Source organism: Carassius carassius, chromosome 6, assembly GCF_963082965.1.
Source record: "Carassius carassius chromosome 6, fCarCar2.1, whole genome shotgun sequence".
NCBI classification, from domain to species: Eukaryota; Metazoa; Chordata; class Actinopteri; order Cypriniformes; family Cyprinidae; genus Carassius; species Carassius carassius.
The window spans coordinates 33,319,341-33,342,939 of record NC_081760.1 but is presented as its reverse complement, the minus strand read 5'-3'; the positions used below and the strand labels follow the sequence as shown (position 1 = coordinate 33,342,939).

The window sequence follows — 23,599 nt, the reverse complement described above, 5'->3', positions numbered from 1 at the left end:
GTGAAATATGCAAATTATAGGCCTACATTAGAGGTAGTTCACCTAAAAATGAAAATGATTTAATCATTTACTCACCGTCATGTCATTCCAAAAATTCATTTTTTTTTTTGTTCCGAACACTAAAGCACGTATTTTGGAGTATGTTAGTAACCAAATAGTTTTGTTCACCATTGCCTTCCATTGACTTCCGCATTTCTCAAAAAAAGTTTATTTAATGTCAGAGAGAAGAGAGAAAGACATACTGGTTTGGGAAGACATGAGGGTGAGTAAATAATTCACATTTTCACATGAACTATTCAAAAGTTCTTTGTATTTGTGATTTAGAGTTATTTGCCTATTAACAAGCTGAGTTGTACATTTTCAATTGGTGCCAAAATCCACTTTCATACCAACTAAACAGACAAAACGCTGATTGCAACCAAACCTGAGGGTCCGCAACAAAAGCTCTAGAGTAAAATAATCCTTAGTGACCAGCCTGACGTAACAAGCAATGTTTAAGTTTCTTACAAACATGCCAACACAACCAACAGCAGCCAGACATGACAGTCCCACACATGGCGCTCAGGTTTTCCATTTACCTGTAGCCACGATGACTCCCGGCGCTGAGCTCTTAGTGGAGATGGAGCCTGAGAGGTACGGGTTCTCTGACATCTGCAGTTGTAGATGCAGCGAGCAAAACGGCTGAGCAGAGAGAAAGTGACACATCCTCCATTAGCCACAATAAAGCTATAATGTAGCTGTCAATCAAAACAAGCCGATGTGATCCCGCAGGCATGAGAAAGTCTAAGACAATAAGCGGACGAGTGCTGCTGTTCTGGCCATAAAGTAGGAGACTTTATGCTTAATATTACACAATTCATAATACAGAAACAACTCCCATAATTCAGTGTCAAGAAACATGGATAATACTATGTGATCTATTGCATACCAGATACTGTTAATCTTGTGGTCGGAGATCTGCGTGTAAACAAAATAACACAGCTCAGGAAAATCAAGACCATAAATCTAGAAAACAAACTCAGCCAATCAAGTTAAAGGATGATTGAAGACAATGCTGCATGAGATGGTATGCTTATCAAGACAACACAAACAGAATTTATGACATTATACCTGTTGTGGGAATTATTTTGTTTCTTTAAAATTCAGATGTAGAGTACTCCAACCCATTATGTCTTATTTTAGACCATGAAGGCCAAATGATATGACACAAAACTAAATGCCAGTAGTAATCTTAGCTTAGCAGGTGTTCGACTTACAACTAAGAAGTTGTCTGGAAACAAAATGACATAGAATAAACGTTGCTTTAATGTGTTCTGTAGATGCATGATTATCAACATAGAGTATCACACCTGTTTTATTTATTTTTAATTATCACATAACGTATCAACTGTTTTTTTGCCTTCAATTGACGGATGCTCTCTTTCAGTTTTTGTCGCAAGGTACAACCATTTAATAGTAATAGCAGTTGTTCATTCAATAATGAAAATTCTGTGATAGTTCAAAATTAAATACAAATCTGTCTACTTTATTTGTCAGAATCAGAAAATAAACAAAGTAGCTATTTAATGTGTTTTGACTGAGTAAAAAGCCTACACTGGCAGTTTAATTTTAATAATCTTTTATTTCTATAATGTAAGTGCAATTGTAGTAACCGTACCATTCAAAAGTTTGGGGCCATGTTGTTAGCTAGCTTGTTTGTTTTTTTATTTATTGATTGATTGATTTTTCATTGAGTGAATGAAAACAAATATTCATTAAATTGATCAAAAGTGACAGTAAAGACGTTCTAAACAATTGAAAAAAAAATCTAATTCAAATAAATGCTGTTGTTTTGATCTTTCTGTTAATCAAGCAATCATGATATCAATAATATATATCTGTTTCCAAAAAAAAAATATTATAAATAACGATAAATAATATATAATAACTCTTTTCAACATTTCTATGTTCTTGAGCAGAAAATCAGCATATTAGGATGATTTATGAAGATTCATGTGACACTGGAGACTGGAGTAACGTCACAAAATGTGAGTGCATCACAGAAGTAAATTATATTTTAAAATAGATTCAAATGGAAAGCAGCTATCAACATTTCACAATATTACTCTTCTTACTGTATTTTTTGATCAAATAAATGCATTGAGCTTCAGAGACTTCTTTCAAAACATTTAACAAATCCTTAACCAAACCTTTGAAGGATAGTGCACGATACATTGCAGAGTTTAAATTATACTTTTTTTTTTCTTTTTTTTTTTTACATTTCCAAATAAAGCAGGATTTGATTTCATGTTCACTGTTGCTGAACTGTAGTCTTAAGCTCCCAGATGAGTGGACTGTGTTAGTAAATTTTCAGAAATAACATGTAGCTTCAATTTTTTTCAAATGTAGACAGCCTCAAGCCATGACTTGTAGAAGTGTGTGTTTGGTTTTGTAATAAAGGGCAGGTGTGATGTTTTATTAATGTGTGCTATAGTGGGTATTATGAACTCATTTATCCAATACGAAAAAGATAACAACTTGAAAAGCTCAAATTAATAATAATAACATATCGAATGTGGTTTCCACACACACACACACACACACACACATTGTCATTTTCATCCCCTCAATGGATGGCTTGTCATTATTACATGGACGACAAAGGCAACAGGACTTTGAGTCGGTAATTGTAAGGATTATAGGAGGCTAATGACAGTGTCAAAGCAGAAAACTACTACAGTCAGCACAGATTCAAGCCTCTTCAGTCTGCTGGATCTTTCTGTGTATGTGTCTTTGGCTTTGATTGTTTTTTTGTTTTTTTGCATCTAAACATGATACAGCTGCTAAATAATAATGAGTACCTATGCATATCAATACCCGGAAACAACCTCCCATTTACAAATAATACAAAAGTTATTATTTGAGTAGATCTAATATAATTTCTGATCATGCACTGACTAGTCTGTTGCCTTTAATCAAATCAAATCCATTGGAGAAAGAATATTACCTTGAAAGAATTAGACAGTTAATAGGCAGTTTATGTTTCATTGTATTCCCACAAATAACACACTTACCCATAAAAAAAAAGAAATAATAAAAATGCTGTTATTTTACTTATGTTTAACAAGAATAACAAACAGACCAAGTTAAAGGAATAGTTCAATCACTATTTCTATTTTATTTCTATTCCAATCATTAATCAATAGTCTACCCACTCAAAAAATATGTTAGGTAATACAAAAATATGTTATAATAAAATAAAATAATTGTACTTTAGTAATGATTAACATAACTGACCAAGTTAAAAGAAAAGTTTACTCACTAAAAATGTAATAAATAAAAAAATGAAATGAAATAAAATCCAAAACATTGCCTTTTTTTCTTACTCTCATTTCTTACCAGCACACAATGAATCGGATTTCCTGCCAGGTCAGTAGCGGGCGCCTGCAAAAGCCTCCAGTCTCTGCCCTTGTTATAAGTAATGTACGTCTTCACCTGGTTCTCCACCCTCCTGTTAGCGAGGAGCATACCTTCAATCCCTGCTACCTGGGAACATTGGGGAAGAAATAGGCTCCATATATGAACATGAACATCTACATTCACCATTAAAGTGCTTTGGACTGTCATCTACTTAAGTCTCTTAATCATGCAGACACTAGCGCCCACTCCATGAAAGTCAAAGCTAACTGACATGCTCTAGACAATTTCAAGGTATTACTCCAACTGACAAGCATTGAACCCAGTGCCAGGCTGCTCATCCTCAGCTTAAAACAAGCCCAAACTTAGCAATATTGAATCGTGACAGTGGTGCTAGCAACCCGTTTTAAATCGTGCCCCGTTAGCGAAGCATGCTTTAAGGCAAGGTCCAAGACTGTAAGTGGCACTAATAGGGACTGCATTTGACAGTGTCACAGTGACGGAGCTGCATTGGATGGACACAACTAATGAGGTCCCCTCCTCCGCTGGCCAGACGTGTCAATCACAGCAGTAATTATTTATTATCCTTTAGCTTCCATCTCTCCATTCCAATGTTCTCCCAGAAGAAGATGGATGTACTGGTTGTGGTAGAGCAGTTCACATTCAGCATGCTCTGCAAATCGGGTCATACTTGAGTGAGTATATCAGATGTTCATTCGTGTTTCCAATGAATTCTTTAGGATTATGTGTTCGGCACTGTGCATACAATCAAAAGAGCATCTGAGCAAACAATGCAAAGATTTTTACCCTGAATTACTTCTGTAAAATATAAAACAAGAGCAAAATGACCAAGAAGGTATTGCTGTTTAAACTATTTAAGAAGCCATTTGGAGTGCATCATATGCTGGTGAGTTTTCAACTGGGAGGAAAGAAAAATAGCAAACCACTGGCAACTTTGGGAATTGACTTTCTACATCCACTTATAATAAACCTTTAGACCAGTTGGTAAAAATAAAAATGTCTATGAAAATAAAATAATTATAAAAATAATAATAATAATTAGCATACCTTATTTGTATGCCTCTTAGTTTGATATGTAATGTAAAGCATTCATATATTATTATCTGTCCATAAATATTTTGTGCCCATTGTACGCTGCCATTCAAAAAGTGTGCAGATAGTTGTAAATATCTTATTTGTAAATATTAAGAGTTGTAATATCTTAATTGTAAAATATTATTACATGTACAATAAGTTTTTTTCTATGTTAATATATGTTAAAAATGTAATTTATTCCTCTGCTTTTAAAGCTGGAAAGCTCTTATTATTCATATTATTATCAAACAAAAATATAGTTAAGCTGCTTAATATTTTTGTGGAAATTATTATTATTATATATTTGTTTTAATGTGAATAGAAAGTTCAAACAACACTGTTGGAAATAAAAAATGTTGTAATGTCAAAGTATGTACTCTCTCTTGTGAGTAAATAACAAATAAAAATCCTTTCTAAATAAATAATAAATATATTAATGTGAAAAAAATAAAATAAAAATAAAATAACTCTAAACTTTGGTAGTTTATATTTAAACACTAGTGTTGCCAAGGTAAGCAGTGTGTGTCCTTTGCACGCAGCACGCTGCTGATGCCAATACAAAAGAAGTGTGCGCACAGAGTGCCAGAACCACAATATGCATTATCGATCATTGCTGTTATAAAAATATATAAAAGTAAAACAACCCCACTTCTCGCTGATCAGTAGCCAGATAAATATGACAAACGTCCAGTCACAAGCCGCATCTTAGGCTACAACTGGAGCTTCAGTGAAAAAAGCCAGTTTTCAGTGAGCATTAATGAAGGCTGCTGCAATCTATTAGAGATATGGATGGACTGCTGATTCAGTATTGGCAGGGTGAGCGTGCTTTGAGCCAGCCTTGGCACAGAAGTGGGGAGATGCATCATAACCAATGTATTAATGAAACCATACTTGCTTGCACTCACTAATGGAGACTATTTTTAGCTGCCTGGACAAGGGAAGCAAATGTTTCATTCCCCTGTTTTTTTTTTTTTTGTGTGCTTGGTATAGGCTGCTAATTTTAAAGCAATATGTTATAGTATATGCTGAAAACGACCATATTCTGATGGTAATGTCTTACTGTCGTGAAGGAGGAATGATTTCCTTGAACTCAATTGGTAAATCTATTCTTACAGAAAAACTACAGGCAGTGTAAGAGTTCTGGGCACAGACAGGTGGATCGATCTTGAGATATTGATACTTCTGATACTTAAGGTTTCCTGTGGGGATTTATCCTCACAAAATAGTATTGACTGTGATAGACAGAGTAGTGATTATACAGAAAATTAATATGTATTTTTTATAATCAACCTGGTCTCATAAAAATACGTACTTTTTGTTCAGCACCGTTTTTACGTACCTTACTGCACGTTTCGCCACAGTTTCAAAGAGAAATGTCCACTGAGTGGCACTTAAACACAGGTTCAATACGTGAACACTGGCACATTTGTATTATGTTGATATATGTATGTATTGCTGTGCTTTTATTATGTTGCTTCTGGTATGTATTGTGGCGGTTCAGAATTAAAATATCTGTGGACTGTCACTAGAAGTTAACGCTATTTTGTGTTGGAAATATACCATAATGCAAAACTGATTTGTTGATGCACCCGTGCCATTTCAACTTCCTAATGTGAAGAATTGAACTGCTTTGTTGAACTGTGGTTACACAGGTGTCAAACCGGAGTTCCTCGCCTCTCAAGTACGTCTCCTTACTCCGTAAGCTACCGAACAAACCTACCATCTCTGAAAACCCATAGATATGAAGCTGAATATGTGCGATGCTAATGTTCGAAAGAATCAGCTTTCAAATGTCCCAGCATATTAATAGTCTAATAGTCTTAGTCTAATATTCTTATAAAACGAAGAATGCAGAACAATGCGACTGACCGAAAAGAAGTATGATGCAGAACTACCGCTAAGGTGTTTAAAGAACTGAGGAAGAGAGACAACAGGAGAAACTGATAGAGAGAAAGGCACTTCCTTTCATTTAGTCTCACTTGTCGTATATTCTTTTCCTTTATTGGCTTTTATAAGAGTTCTTTCTCTCATAGGAGATTCTCCAGTAAAAAGTCTCCAATAAATCCTAGAGACTGATGTTTGTGCCTATAATAAAAACTCCCAAGCTTCTTTTGACCTTAAAAAAATAATAATAATAATAATAATAACTTACAATTATTGAATAGACAGTTTTTCTTAAGCCCAGCTAGAAACCGGTTATCATGCTCCAAAACAAAGCTAAACTTGAGCTACATTTTTCTAGAGGGAAATAAGTTATGAAATGTCTGCATGATACAATGAACTCTTTTATCTTAAAAGATCAAGGGAAAATGTATCCTTTGTGATATGATCCCTTTATAGAAGGAGTCACACACAAAACACGAACAGTTCCCATTGAATCAGCAATCTGGACAACATTAAACTACAACTCAATTTATCTCTTTGTCTTGAATGTGATCATTCATTTAAGCTTGCTAATTCCCCAGAGCCTTAAGATAATGTGGGCTATGCTTGAGTGCCTGGGCGAGAAGTAGCGTCTGACATGAATTCTAATGCAGTCTGAGGAGTAATGAGCATCTAGCATGAAGCCTTGAAGGCTATTGTTAGCTTGTTAACAAGTTAGTGATGAAGTTATGCCTCGTAAAGGTCGATCATGCTATTGCCTCCGAGGCCACGGCTGGTCCTGACGTTTTCCAGGGCCAAGGTGAAGTATACCCCACGCGTGTCAGATATGTACAGGTTGTAGGTATCATTCTGGTTCCATTCCTGGACGGCGGTGAAAACCTGATCTTGATCTGTGCTCACGATATGCATGTCCTAGAAAACATAAAAAAGAAAAGCAAGAAAGAAAGCACAAGTCATTATCAAGGACACCTGCTAGTTCTCAGTGGGCATGATTATATATACTCTTATATATACTTATACTCAACTGACCCAAGCAAGCCAACTGAAAAGATTTTGTACTTCAATTATTGAAAAATTTGCAGAAATGGGCTTGGCATTGGTAACTAACAACCTTTGAGCATTCATCCACACCAGTAGGTATCGGTATAAAACCACTAGGGTTAGCAAAGTAGCTAGGGGGTTGATAAATAGGCAATGAATAGTTAAATCATTAAAAAAAGTATATTAAAATAGATTTTTAAAATAAACAATCAAAATAAACCCCTTGCTATAAAAAAACGAAAACAAAAAAGAGAGAAAGACAAAAATACTGGAGGGACTTCCAACCAGCACGACTTTGCCTCAGCAGATGATCCAGAATGTGGCAGCATGTCTGGTTCTCAATTAGCCAAAGAGAATTTGGTCAAACTCCTCCTGCTCTCACTCCACTGGTTCCTAGCTGTACCAAATTCAAGGCTTTGACACTGGCTTCAGGACTACTACTGAAACAGTCAATCTCCAAAACCTTCACCCTCTCTGTTCCTCTCTGGTGGAATGAAGTGCCAAGGCCACTAACATCATGACTGCTGAGAGCATCACATCTTACAGGAAGCTGCTGAACTTCTCAGCCTTTCTCCTCTTCTCAAGCTTTCTTCCGAATCTAGGTGTCTTATAATAAATAAAATATTTTATTTGTCTTATCTGTATAATTCATTCTGGTAACACTTTAGTATAGGGACCAATTCTCACTATTAACTAGTTGCTTATTAACAAGCATATTATAGCATATTGGCTGTTTAATACTACTTAAAAAGCACATTCTACAGGACCATATTATACAAACTTAATTACCCAGTGCATAAACTTAACTACTACTACTATACATTATTAACTATTAATAAGCAGTAATTAGGAGGTTACTGAGGAAAAGTCATAGTTAATAGTTAGTCAATAGTGAGAACTGGACCTTAAAATAAAGTGTGACCCAATTTTTTAAGTAGTCTCTTACCTTGGGCAGGGAGTATTTGGGGATTTTAATGCGTACAAAAGGTTCTCTTTGATAGGATACATAGTAGCTCGCTCTGCCAGTAGTCGTCACCTGCATGGAAAAGACAAAATAGCACATATTTCAGATATAAAAAAACTGGAATCAACACTGGGAAATCTACTGACAGTAACTATTAATTTGTCCTTGTACTTTGAAGAAAAGTTAAGAGGTGGGCATTATGACCAAAAACTTCAAGTAATTTTATACAACACTAATGGTGTATATTTACATATAAACATTACTTTTACTTTACTTTTACTTTTATTCATTTAGCAGACGCTTTTATCCAAAGCGACTTACATTGCTATGTATGTCAGAGGTCACACGCCTCTGGAGCAACTAGGGGTTAAGTGTCTTGCTCAGGGACACATTGGTGTCTCACAGTGGATTCGAACCCGGGTCTCTCACGCCAAAGACGTGTGTCTTATCCACTGCGCCAACACCACCCCCAACACCACCCCAACATTAATGTTGGCTTTGTTAAATGTAGCTGGCAACTAAGAACTGGGTTAACATGTTGGGTTAAAACAGGGGTGTCCAAACCTGTTCCTGGAGGGCTACTGTCTAGCAGAGTTTAACTCCAACCCCAAGTACAGTAAATACACCTGAACCAGCTAATCAAGGTATTGAGACTCACTAGAAACTTCCAAAAAAGAAAAAAAAATGTGACGGATCTGGTTAGAGCTAAACTCTACAGGACACTGGACCTTTATAGGAATAGTTGGACATCCCTAAGTTAAACTAACCCAGCATGAAGGGTTGTGCATTTTAACATAACAGGATTGCCAGGTCTGCGAAACAAAACCAAACAAACTGCTATACAAAACTACCCTGAAACTCTGCTGTTTCCCCTCTGTTGATGGTCCATTCCGTTGAAATTGTGTTCTAGAGGGGAATAGTGAAATATTGTGGGAGTGGTGGGGGAAAGATCACTTTAACCTGTGGACTAAAAAAAAAAAACAGTGGTAAAGGTAACCCAATTCCACAGTAAAATTGCAGACTTGGCAACCCTGAGGCCTAGCACACTCAATAAGAATCTGAGCTATTAACTAACTATCTTTTCCAGCACATTACACAAAGCTGTAAATCCAGAGGAGGTTAGCAGGTTATATCTGGAATGACATGTTTAAAAAAATCTCCTCACTATGATTAGGAGGATACTGCTTGGTCACGTTTTGCCGATGCCCTTTTCAGTTCAAGAGTGGAGAGCGTTAAATATCTTGTAGGACAATCAATATCCTCATTATTCTCTGTCAAGAGAAATCTTTGATTCTCGCAAGCAACGCACCCGCTTCCACCTAGCTCCGAGGGGGATTGTTTGTGCTAATGATAGCGCTTATAGCAAACACACACCGGTTGTTAAGGCAGTGTCAGGAGCTTGTCATATCTACAGCTTAACACGAAGGAATGGAGAATTAAATAAATGATTATTCTGCAGCACAAAAGGTGTCTGTGAAAGTAGCAAACACGTTTAAATCCTCTTTTCATAATTTCAATTAGAGGGCATATATACACCAAACAAGATTATGATTTGAACATGACAGAAAAAGTTATGTTTCTCAGCGGGTAATGTGCATTCAATAAATGAGGAGAGAGAGGCAAAGAATGAGAGCGGTGGTCTAGGGAAAGTTCTAAACAAACAGCATGCCCAACGTGTTTCCAAAAAGCTGCTCTGCGTGCAACAGAAAGAAGGAGCAGCCAGGATCGATTGTTTGCAGGAGCAGTTGAACTTCGAAAGAAATTGGGATGATCTATTTTTCTTTTTCGCATTCTTTGGACTATGATGTGGCATGACAAAACATTGGGGTTGAACGTCCACTTCTTATTTGCAGGACTTGTTATCTGCACTGCAGTTAGCCTTCCAAGAGGGTATAGTGAGTAAATATTTTGAAACTTGCCATCAATGTGAGGAACTTTTCTGTTGCCTGGGAAATCCTGTAATTTTTCATTCCCAGTCTGAAGTTTTGGCCATGACTTCGGATGGAATTATTTGTATTCTATAGGTATAGTTCCCACCCTAATATGTACTGTTTCGAAGACAACTGTTTTCATGAAGATGGAAATTAATATATTCAAAAACTGCCCTGGATTGGAATTGGAAATGTAGGCCATTACCATTTAATTTTGTCCCTTGAGTTTAAGATCATTCTTATGATCCATTAGGGAGCCAAAAATGATTAACACATACTTATTTAAGCACACAAACTTTGCCTGAACATTAAGGAAACTTTGGTTCCTTTTCAGGAACTCGAGCTGCGTCAAGCGCTTTGGGGGGGGGGGCGTCCCTGATGAGACCGACTCTGAATATCGTGTGCAATCTGTCCAACGGAAGGGCGTGACATCACGGGCGGGGTGACGTAGCGACCAGGAAGCTATAAAAGCACGTGCCGTGCAGCTGGCTTCAGCTTCGCGTCTGTCAGCAAGCGCTCTGTGTGTGCATGTCAAAAGTCTGTCCCGTTGGTCCTATTTATTGTTGTCTGTCTCTTAGCCATTAAAAGATCGCTAAAACAGCTCAATATGCCTAAAGTAAAAGCAAAGACCAAACATATTAAGGGCGATTCCAAGCCACGTTATAGATTGTGTGTTCCTCCCTGCCCTCGCTACATTACGAGTGGGGATACACACAGTTTATGCGTGGCTTGCCTGGGATCGAAGCACGCTGAGTCGGCTCTCGAGGGGGCCGACTATCTGCATTGTGAACGATTGCCAATGCGGACACTTCGATCCCGGAGGGCTCTCTTCGAGGAGGGAGGCTTCACCAGCGTTCGGAAGCACGCTCGTCGGTTTCTTCCCCCCAGGGTGAGGGATCAGCTCTTCACTTCTCTTCCTCCGAGGAGGTCGATGTGAAGACTGTTGCTAGGGATTCGCCACCCTGTCGCCCCAGTATGAGGGCCTTTTGGAGGTGGTTACACGTGCATTAGATAAATTAAAAATTGAATGCCCTGCTGAGAAACATTCTGAGCCGCAGAGAAGCAAATTAGATGAACGCTTTCTGCGGCCGAGGCAACCACCTCCACGTCGTAGCCTACCTTATTTTCCCGATCTCCACGACGAGATATCGAGATCGTGGAATCATCCGTATTCGACCCGCCTCTTTGGCCCCGATTCACTATATTATGGCAACGTGATGGGGCTGGGAGAGCGGGGTTATAGAGCGATGCCACGGGTCGAACAGACACTCGCGGGCTATCTGTCGCCCTTATCGGCATCGTCTCTAAAGGCTCCGACGTTGTCCACCAAGCCTCTTAGAGTTACATCATCGCTGGTGGGCAATGATTATGTGGCAGCAGGTCAGGCTGGGACTTGCCCTCACACCATGGCGGTCCTACAAGCGCAATTGGGCAGTCTATGGCAGCCTTAGTGGCTGCGGAGAGGCATTTACGGCTGACCCTGTCAGAAATCAAAGAAAGAGACAGGGTAAGCCTCCTGGACGCCCGCTTCAGCCTTCTGGCCTGTTTGGTGACACAGTCAATACTGTCGTCGACAGATTCCAGGAGGCATGGAAACAGGCGCGGCGTTCCAGAATTTCCTCCCTCGTCGCTCTCATGGTGCATCTGGGCGGGAGATGACCATGCCACATACCGGCTCCTCATACAGGGAAGCGCAAAGACAGAGTGTCGCCGCTCGTGCTCCCCCACGACGGGACCGAGGGCCTCAGCGACGCTCTGAGTCGGGGACTTCCAAAGCTAAACCTGATTTAAGAACTGTTATCGAGGCCCGGAAGTCCTCGACAAAAAGATCCTGACGCCAGTGGCTCAAGGATCCTGAGGGTAGCCCCTACTGGGGTAAAGCACGGTCCACCTCATTATACGGTGCCTGTCTCACCTCAGTGCCCTCAGGAGGTCGGTCTGCCAACCCTGCCAGAGTTTCAGGGCGCAGCGGCCTCCAGCGAGCGCTGCTCCCAGTTATTTCTACCCGCGAGCGTAGCGGAGCTGGGATGCTCGCTTTCCCTTCGGGGGCCTCTTACACCAGAGGTCAGTCTCGAGAGACTGATTGCCTTAGTAGATTATTTAGCAGCGTGGAAACTACTGCCAAATGTATCTCAGTGGGTCCTGCGTACAATAGAAAAAGGCTACTGCATTCAGTTTGGTCATTCACCTCCGAAATTCAACGGGGTTACACCGACAGTGGTCGGCCCCCGGCAGGCTCTGGTTATGGAACAAGAAGTGAATACCCTATTAAGGAAGGAGGCCATCGAGGTGGTCCCTACTCTAGACAGGGAATCCGGGTTTTACAGCCGGTATGTCATAGTTCCAAAGAAGGATGGGGGGTTGCGTCCGATCTTAGACTTACGTCACCAGAACCGCTCAGTTATGCCACTGAAGTTCAAAATGCTCAATGTCAAGCAGGTTGTAGCTCAAATCAGATCCGAAGACTGGTTTGTAACGATAGATCTCAAAGACGCATACTTCCACATATCCATCCTTCCACAACACAGGAAGTTTCTGAGGTTCGCTTTCGGAGGCAAAGCTTATCAATATCGAGTACTTCCCTTTGGCCGTGCACTCTCACCCCGCACGTTCACGAAATGTGTAGATGCGGCTCTGGTATCCCTTCGTATGCAGGGCATCCGCATTCTAAATTATATCGACGATTGGTTGATTCTAGCTCAATCAGAGCATATGGCGGTTCGACATCGAGATGTCGTTCTTACACATATGGGGGAGCTGGGTTTGAGACTAAACGCCAAGAAGAGTGTACTTTCTCCAGTTCAGAGAACCACCTATCTAGGCGTAGTGTGGAGTTCGACCACGATGCAGGCACGTCTGTCTCCTGCTCGGATCGAGTCGATGCTCACATCAGTCGAGAGAGTCAAAGAGGGCCAGTCACTCACTGTCAAACAATTTCAGAGATTGTTAGGTCTGATGGCAGCTGCGTCCAACGTGATACCTTTTGGCCTGCTGTACATGAGACCCCTACAGTGGTGGCTCAAGTCCAAGGGCTTTTCCCCGAGGGGAAATCCACTTCAAGTTATCAAGGTCACGCGGCGATGCCTTCGTGCCTTAGACATGTGGAAGAAACCTTGGTTCTTGAATCAGGGCCCGGTGCTGGGAGCTCCTTGTCGCTGTGTAACGCTAGCGACAGATGCGTCCCTCACCGGTTGGGGTGCAGTCATGAGTGGCCACCCTGCCCGCGGTCTGTGGAGTGGTCGCCATCTGACAAGGCACATCAATTGCCTAGAGATGCTAGCAGTCTATCGAGCATTGAAACATTTCCTCCCAGACCTGAGAGGTCACCATGTGTTGGTGCGCACCGACAACACATCAGTGGTCTCTTATATAAATCACCAGGGGGGTCTGCGTTCACGCCCCTTGTACAAGCTGGCACACCAGATCCTTCTGTGGTCCCAGGGCAAACTTCTCTCGCTCAGAGTAGTGTATATTCCTGGGAGATTGAATGTGGGAGCAGACATACTGTCGAGGCAGGGGCCGAGGCCCGGGGAATGGAAACTTCACCCAGAGGTGGTGAAACAGATATGGAGAGTGTTTGGCACAGCCCAGGTGGACCTCTTAGCGACTCAGGAGACATTGCAATGTCCCCTCTGGTTCTCTCTAGTTCATCGAGCTACTCTGGGACTGGATGCTATGGTACAGACCTGGCCGAGGCCTCGTCTGTACGCATTTGCCCCTATCGCTCTGCTCCTATCGCAAAGCTAAATTGTATGTGTCCAGTGCGAGCACTGGACGCATACGTCCACAGAGCTGCCCTGTGGAGAAAATCCGACCAATTGCTTGTTTGCCACGGTCCTCCTAAAAAGGGTTCTCCTGCCTCCAAGCAGACCCTAAGTCGTTGGATAGTCGAGGCTATCAACGTCTCCTATGAGTCCTCTGGTCTTCCCCTTCCTTTGGGAGCCAAGGCTCACTCTACTCGGGGTATGGCGGCCTCTAAGGCCTTCTCAGCAGGTGTGTCCCTCTTGGACATCTGCAACGCTGCGGGGTGGTCCACGCCCTCTACATTTGTCAGATTTTATGACCTTGACATGTGTTCTGTTCTCTCGCCTTAGCTGTGCTCTTCGGATACACACTAGGCAGGGATTTGGAAGTCTGGCAGCGTGGGACCGAGTCGGTCAGAGTTCAACTTCTTGCAAATGAGCAGCAATGCCATGGGAGCGAAGACAGAGGGCCTCAGTATAATTAGATATTTTAATCAAGTCCTGTATATGCCACATTTTAGATCCCACTTGTTATAATCTATATGTACTATATATCACACTGTGTTCCACATTTCATAATTTATAAATGAGGAGCAATGGAAATGACAGAGCATTTCACAGTAGGAACAAACTGAGAAACACCAACAGATCAGTTGTTCTAGGAAGTCCTTATCCCAAAGACTAATGGCAAAGGGCTACACTGTTATCATTGTACTTTTTTATTTGAGCCAAACTTAACTTTATATTAATTGTAGATGTCATTATATTATTCAAAAATAATTATCTGACTTGCTTCTTTGCTCTAAAGAATTTCAGAAGATGCTCTTGACTAAAGCAATAATTCCAGCACTGATTACCTTTCAAACGTAATTCTCTGGCTAAAAAAAATAAATACATAAAAAGGCTTAAAGGTTTTTTTCTGAAGTCCAGACTTGCAGTTTAGGCAACATTTACAATAGTAAATGGATTAAACAGTAATACCCTGCATATGAAGAAAAGAGAGACTAGAACAACAAAATGATTTTCTAGCAAACTATATGTATGAAAAAAAGGGCTTCTGGATTTTGGGGGACATATTTGTCCAGTAATACGCTGTACATGTTACGAAGAAGAAGAAGATAAAATATAAGATTTTTTAAAATATGAATTCATATTTTTTATATTTAATATCTAATTAATATATTAAGTGATCTCTGGTCCTTACCTGAACAAACACATATTCATCTTGAACCACGAGTGAGTTGGTCTCAATATAACCAGAAAATGGATATGTCCTACTGGATTCCGAGCAGGCTTGAGCTCTGCATGTCACATACTGACAATCTGTTGTAAGGAAAGACAGAAAGAGGATTCTAGCTGTTAATCAGATTCTGTTTCTGGGGGCATGGAGTCCAGTAACCTCTGAATGCTTCTCTGAATTACTCAAGGAACATTAGGTGAAAGATTCAGAATCGTTGTATATAATATCAAATGGAAAGTTCATTCACATAACTGAAACTTCTGCCATTATTTGTTCATCCTCAAGTCACCCAATTTTGGTTTTTGGAAGCTTGGTTGCTATGAACTATTGTTATTGTTAACTATTGCTATTGTTGTGAGTGAGAGAAAGCTAGGCGGAGAGAGTCCAGGTCCTACATTAATCTGCTATCAGATGGTGGGCTTATCATTACGGTAATACTGTCTAGCTGCTTGCAGGACTGGCTTTATCCTCAGCCTCAGAATTCATCCCCAAGCTCATGGGCTCTCATCTCTTTTTCTCCTCTAACATCAGAACTGAAGGAGTAGTGTACGGTAGATTAGTAGATGGGATGTGAAAGGAAGGTGGGGAAAAAGAGAATTTGAAATAACCTTAGTGTGCATTGTGAAGGAGAATTTCTTTGAATGGATGAGCATACTACAAGAATATACATCTTCACTGAGCCAGTCAATGTTTTCATTCTGAACAACATTTAATGAAAACAGAGTTTTTTTACCAGTATGTGCGTTCCTGTGGCTCAGTGGTAGAGCATTGTGTTAGCAACGCAAAAGGCCGTGGGTTCAATTGTCAGGGAACACACATACTGGTAAAAAAAAAAAATAATAATTATAACCTGAATGCACTATAAGATGCTTTGGATAAAAGCGTCTGCTAAATACATAAATGTAAAAGTACTCGGACATATTGTTTTCAATGATTTGTTTACACATATATATGCTTAAACTTAATATAATATAATATAATATAATATAATATAATATAATATAATATAATATAATATAATATAATATAATATAATATAATATAATATAATATAATATAATATAATATAATATAATATTGACTTTGTTGTTCTTTTGATGAGTAAATTTTAATAAATTTTGAGAGATATAAACAATATTTGCAGTCTGAAATTTAATAACAAAACAAAACAAAATAAATTCAAATAAATTAAATAAAATAAGGGCTACATCCATGACCTGAGGGTCAGTGATGCATCTTTTTTTAGCATACTACATCAAAAGATTTGAGTCATTGGTATGAATTAAAATTACATTACTAGACTGCAGGAAAACGTTGAAGAATACAGATAAAGACAGAAAGAAGCAACTCACGGCCATCAGGAGTGTGGGCCTCCATGTGCACCAGATCTAACTCCTTGTCCAGACTGGTTACTGACCTGCATTAGACACACCAAAGCAAGGAGAAAGCATTTTTATCACAGAGATGAAAAATCCATAACAGATGTCTTACTGAAGGTCCATTTCAGCCAACAAAGTAAAAAAAAAAAAAAAAAGCCACATGATGGGGAAAGGAATCAAAGTACAATTTGCAGCAGGTAATAGAAGTGTGTCTAAAACCCATGTATTAGGTGTATATTTGTGCATGATGGTGACAGTGAAGGAGAAATAAGATTGATGACACCTGTTGGGAACATGAGTGTGTGACGCACCAGCCCTTAAACAACCCTACCATTAACTAGACAGTGTCTTTTATAGCTCAAATAGGCTGTACCAGTGTACCCGTTTTCTGTGATTCATTCTCACATTGGAGGCAAACTTCGGATAAAAGCTCTGCTTTCGCACTAACAGTCTAAAACATCTCAAACAAGTTACACAATCTTAGCTTCTTCCTGTGGGATTTGATCACTATGGTAAGAACGCATTGAATAAGAATGTCAATGTATTTCGTAATCCTCGCATTAATACTGTTCTTGCAATTGACAGTGTTGACTGAAAAAAGGATGTCAATTCCTCAAAAATCACTGTATAAATCAGCATTTAAAAAAAAAAAAACAACAACCCACTTCATTAAAATTAGTGGTATTATTATTATTATTATTATTATTATTATTATTATTATTATATCACATTGTTTTGGTAAAATTGTGCAGCCCTAAAAAAAAAAAATAATAAAAATAAAAATAAAAAGCTTTTTAAACTGAAAAGTCACAATTTGACCAGACGGCTCTACTGGAGTCTAGATCACATGTGGGTGTGGATCATTTTTAACTTATTTTTGTTCTTGTTGTTCAAAGGTACTATCCATTTCTTTTTGTGTAAAAAAAGTAAAATCTAGAAGCACCATGGACAATTCCATTCTCTTTTGCTCTCCTCTGCCATCTTTATGCCTCTTTTTTTCTTTCCATCTTCCTCTGCTATGCTTATTTTCTCCCTTTCTTTCATTGTCTTGATACTGAATAGAGAGGAGTTGTGCAACAAAGGTTTTAGACCAATTTGAGCAATTGCTCTTTCCACATATCATGAATGCGTCCATATATCTTATATATCTATATTTTCCACATATCATGTCAACCTGTACTCGACTAAACTCTCCCTGTTTGCCCATAAAATTGTAAGTTAGTGGCATCGTGTGAGAAATGGAGATGAGGTGTGATAGTGACTCTACCACCTACCAGTAGAAGCGGTTTGGAGTCACTCGCTCGTGAACTAGCTGCCACTTTCGGCCAAAGTCAAATGAGCTATACAGCTGAGAGAAAAAGAGAGAGAGAGAGAGAGAGAGAGAGAGAAAAGAAAGTGTCAGCCATTAAAATCTGCAATCATTTGCTCTGTTAAGTTAAAGCCATGTAACCATTTAGAGCCAGATTTTTCTCATTTCATTCAAGAGCATTTTCTCTTAATGCAACTGAATTGTCATTGTAATTTGTTTTCATTATACAGTTATTCTGTGCTTTTAAAAGTACTGAGCAAAAAAGCAAAATCTTGAAATCAGTTGTCATGGGTTAAAGAGAACCCCGGTTTGGTTACGGTTGGGCTTTTCTAGGTAATTGAACACAATGTAATAGAAATATATGCCATTTTAATAGTGTGGGAAATAAAAACCATTGCACATAAACTTGGTGAAGGGGATCCCATCATAAGGAACATATTTATGTATTATCATTATTATTATTATTATTATTATTATTTTTTTTTTTTTTTTTTTTAATTGTGGTTTGAAAATATATTGTAACTTTCAGAAATCAAAACTTCCTCAAACATTTTTTGATGCTAAACAACAATAAAATAAAATAAAATATATAATATATATATAGTATATATAAAGTATATAATAAAATGTACAATATCTGTATATACTGTATCATATAAATATATGTGCCAAATATTTGCCAAAATAATTCATATATTTCTGTTTAAAAGTATTTTATTATTATTATTATTATTGAAAGAAATTCAGATTTTTAATCTCCAAGGATATACTGCATTGACCAAAAGTGGCAAATTATTTATATTTCAAATAAATACTGTTATTATGAACTTCCTATTCACTAAATAATCCTGAAAAAATTATCAAAAAGATTAAAAGACAGAACTATTTTCAATATTTGCACAATATATGATTCCTAAAGTATCATGTGAGATTGACAACTGGAGTAATGGTTGTTGAAAATTCAGCTTCACCAGGACAAAAAAAATTTAATTAAATAAAAACAAAATACAAAAAAAAAAAAAAAAAAAAATAATAATAATATATAATCTTGAAACTATTTAAATATATATATATATATATATATATATATATATATATATATATATATATATATATATATATATATATATATATATATATATATATATATATATATATATATATATATATATATATGGTAAATGGTAAATGGTAAATGGACTGCATTTATATAGCGCTTTCAACAGACCACATGGCCATCCAAAGCGCTTTACAATTTGCCTCACATTCACCCATTCACACACACATTCACACACCGACTGCGGTGTCTGCCATTCAAGGCGCCATCCAGCTCGTCAGGAGCAGGTGGGGTTAGGTGTCTTGCTCAAGATATATATATATATATGAAAGTAAAATAGAAATAAAATACATATAATTAATCATTGGTAATAATTGGTAACATTTTTTATAATTAAAAATGAAAATATTTATTTAGGCTTTTCTTAACTGTAGTGAATGTTAATGATCTGTTTTGGTACATCAAAGTCAAAGTCACTGAAATATTTCCTTTGAGATGCATTCAGACAATAGATCAGACAAATTATATTTATCAAAACACTATCCTTCCAAAATCTCTGTTATGCATTATAATAGCTCAAACTCTGAGATGTGTCAGACCAGAGGCATGCAACAGGAAGAAACAAGGAAAGACAACTGGCAGAAGTTTAAAGCATAGATCATTTGAGGTTCCGCAGTCACCTGGAGCTAGCATTGCATGACACACAACACACATTTAAATGTGTCTAAATGGAATTATTTGGACTTGAAGCTGCAAGAAGAATCTCAGTGGAATTCTAATGCATGAGATGAGTCCATTCAGGTCCGAAGAGAATTCATTTGGAGATTTCTCCTCCATTGTGTTCTAGTCAGTACATGCATCTCAGTCCATGGAAAAGAACAGACTATACCTTCAATCTCAAGAGCTTTCTAGAACCGTTAGAACGGCAGATTTCAAACTGGGTTCAATAAATCCAAGCAGTCTGTCTCAAATAGCTAGAGTTTCTGGAGAATGTCCAAGCTGTATGAATACAACAGAAGCAGATTAAAATGTTCTGCTGTCTGGGTTTCCCATTCATTCCCTCCATAGATATTTTGAATGAAGCATTGAGCCAAACCATTCAGCTCTGAAAAGTGAGACTGGGTCCTGTGAACAGATATGAACTTATGAAATATGTCCTTGGTTCAGAAAAGTTAGAGAAACCCTGCAGGGATTGTTTTTTTATATATTCCGTGACATTGTGTAATTCTCTGTGCATTACAAAAAAATATATATATATATAAAGTGTCAAGTGTGTTCTGGAGTAGTCATCCTTAATTTCTACAGAAACATAGATGTAGTTGTTCAAAATTTTAAATGAACAGACAGGAGTAAGAAAACTTCTGAAGATTGCATTGTACGTCTTGACAAGTCACAGAACATTACATCAAGACAGCACAAAGAGAGTTACCATCACAAGCTGTTTACTGAGAGGAGCTGGAAGCACCACACAGATGCTCAGTAACAGGACTGGTGCTTTTGATGAGATCTAAAAGACTGTTTCTGAGAAAACTGCCTGCAATCACTATATCAAACCCAGAATACAGAGAGCAGATATTTGAGTTTAATTTAATTAGATATTAAATCACTTTAACCCTAACCCTAAAGTGATTTGCAATATAGTGTTATACAAATGGAAATAAACTACTGCAGGAGCCAAGGAATAGCACTTAGCAGGATTTTTATTGCTATTTATAACTAAAACTATTCAAGAAATATGTTAATTGAAATTAAACTAAAACAAAATCAAATATGAATTTAGAAGAAAAAAAATGAAATTTAGAAATGTTGCCAAGCTTAAACCCTAAAATAACTAAGAAATAAACAAAAACCGAAACTGAATTAAAACTAAAAAGAAAAATAAATAAGTCATAAATAGCAATAATTATAAAACAAACCCTGATAAACATGACAAAAGCACATACCAAATACTGAAAATCTAATTTAAATGAAAGCATAAAAAATACATAAAAGTTTAAACTCTCAAATTACTTAATCATATAAATGAGTCATAGACTTATTTTATATATATATATATATAAATTAAGTCTATGACTCATTTATATGAGTAAAATACTCATATAAATGAGACTCATAAAATGAGTAAATAAATATTAATAATAAAAAACAAAAGCTGATTCTAAACATTTATAAAAAAAAAAAACTAAATGAAATAAAAACAAAAAATTAACAAGAAAGAAAGAAAGAGCATTCAAATATCACTCACTGAGGAACTGACACACAACAAGCTGCCTCAAGTTCAGCTTAAACAATGTCAAGAGGATGTTCTTCTCTTATATTCCACAATTTCCTGCCCCCTCCATCTCTCGCTGCCCTAATAAAACAGCCAAAAATGCACTAACAAACAAAAATAGTACAAAAAAAAAACGTCTAGTTCAATGTGTCGAAGTGAGTGGGAAGTAGGGGAACAGATCCTATGACCCACAGTGTCATGTTTTCCATACATTACCAGAAGCATAACGCTAAACATATTGAACATACTGCCAAAGAAGTACAGTCAGACCCCATACTGACTCTACACATCCCACCAACCGGCTACATGCCAGCATGACCCCTACATGTTACTAAACACATGGCCGAATTTCCACTGCTCTAATTGTGTATCTGCATGCCCAGCCGCACAATTAATGGCAAAGCCTGGCGTGTTCCTATTACACTGATTGATGCCACTGTTGATCGCCCCCCTGCCGGGAATAGAGCGTTGTTATTCTAGTCCTACAGTGAGAAGGCACCGACGCAGTCAAGCTCTGATCTATTTCAACTAAAGATTCTTTATGATTATTGATAGCAAATGGAGGACAGGATACAGAAACTAATGTTCCTGTGAGCATTTCTGTCAAAGAAAAAGCTATATTAATTATTACTTCAAAAAGCCTGTTTGCCTTTATTTTGAACTATTCAGAATTGTTAAAGTACAGTCAGTCATATGAAGGATGGATGGATGGATTAGCTTTAAAACTTTTAACTTTATTTTTATTTTAAGAAAAGGGATGAGTCAGATGTATTGATTACTGTATTATATGGGTGGATTTTTGCATTGGTCTGAACAAAAATTGTAGACAGGCTTATAGAACATGCAAACTGATTCTCTACCGGTAAGAGGCGCTTTTGGAATGCATAAATATGGAATATGGAAAGTCCACTGATGAGTTACCAGTGCAAGTCTATGTTAGTTAGTAAGTTAAACTATAAAAATCAATGCCTTCAAAATAAATCTAGCCTAATGAATTGGCAAAATCAAAGTGGCAGTGGAAACTATAACATTGATAGTGTTCCTCTGTTGAATTAGTACTACTGATGTGCAAAATACTTTGACTAACCCTTTTTTTCACACTGGGAAAATCTAAAACTCAAACAGGAGATTCAGTTTCCTATCAATTTTTTAGACCTTTCAAAACAAGACAGTGCTTAATCAGATCAAATCTCAAATTGTCCCAGGTCTTTCACCTTTTACGCTGCCTGTCCAAACACATGGGACAGAGCGGATACAGTAGGTGAGGCTTGTATGTATCCCTTGTCGATGTAAGTGCCTATGGACCACTGGGTCCTTCATAAGCATGGACGTTGACATATTGTGCTGCTGGGTGAACTCAACCTGTAGTCATTCATCAGCCGGATGACACACTCAATTTTAAAAGCTCGGAGCTGTCACAAAGTCGGCTTCATAGCTTCCCACTTACATCAATAAATCACTAGCTGCAGCAAGGACCCACTGCTGACAGTCACTGACTGCCAACAGAGAGACTCTGGGGCCTTCTAATAGGAGGTGAGGGGAACAGGGAGAGGAGAGCTGATTTTAATAATGTACTTATAATGAAAAAGAAAATCTATAGCACGTATTTGCATAACGCCCTGAACACTTGGATCATTTCCATTAAATTGTGATGGAGAGAAGAGGGAATATCAGGCATGGTTTGCTGAAGGAGCAGGGTAAGGATGAGCCATGCCAGAAAAAGACAGGAAATAAGAAGGCAATTAATATGGGTATGTTTTCGAGACATGTGAAACAAATGGCTGCAGTTTGTAAAAGAAATAACAGGCAAAAGTGATTCAAACGCTTAGTTTTTATTTAGCTCTAGTTAACTTACATAAGAAATAAATACTATACTCACCAATGGAAGCCCTGTTTACACAAGGCATCAGCCTATCAAAACACAACACGTTTACATTTGTCCACGTCTGTATCCGGACAACTGATCGGATCTATCTTCTCAGTATTCAAATTAGGGGTGCATAATTAATGGACATTTACGGCATTCTCACGGAGATAAGTCGTCATGGTTGGGTAAACTTTAATGGTGGTGAACGAAAAATACAACAAATAAAATGTTTACATCCTCGTTTGCTCCAATGGCAAAATACATAAAAAAAAATCCACAATAGCATTTCTATGACTTTACAAAAGACAGAAAAAAATTACAGAGCGACTGATTAAGTTGTCAAATTTCCATTCACTCCTTCAGCCATTGCTTTGGAAACACTCATGCAGAAGTGTTAGTTAGTTTCAAATTTAAATACAAT

The 23,599-nt window shown here is 37.9% G+C and overlaps 1 protein-coding gene across 1 annotated transcript in view; it reads right to left on the bottom strand.

Moving 5' to 3' along the window:
• Positions 1–23,599, bottom strand: part of LOC132142691 (VPS10 domain-containing receptor SorCS3-like) — a 218,024-nt gene that overhangs the window by 44,214 nt on the left and 150,211 nt on the right. Inside the window, exons 5-11 of the mRNA XM_059552752.1 lie at positions 17,948–18,021; positions 16,647–16,711; positions 15,259–15,377; positions 8,363–8,452; positions 7,108–7,287; positions 3,379–3,525; positions 579–681 (exon numbers count right to left, since the gene is read on the bottom strand). Of these exons, the coding sequence (XP_059408735.1) occupies positions 579–681; positions 3,379–3,525; positions 7,108–7,287; positions 8,363–8,452; positions 15,259–15,377; positions 16,647–16,711; positions 17,948–18,021 (778 nt within the window). The remainder of the gene's footprint in view (positions 1–578; positions 682–3,378; positions 3,526–7,107; positions 7,288–8,362; positions 8,453–15,258; positions 15,378–16,646; positions 16,712–17,947; positions 18,022–23,599) is intronic.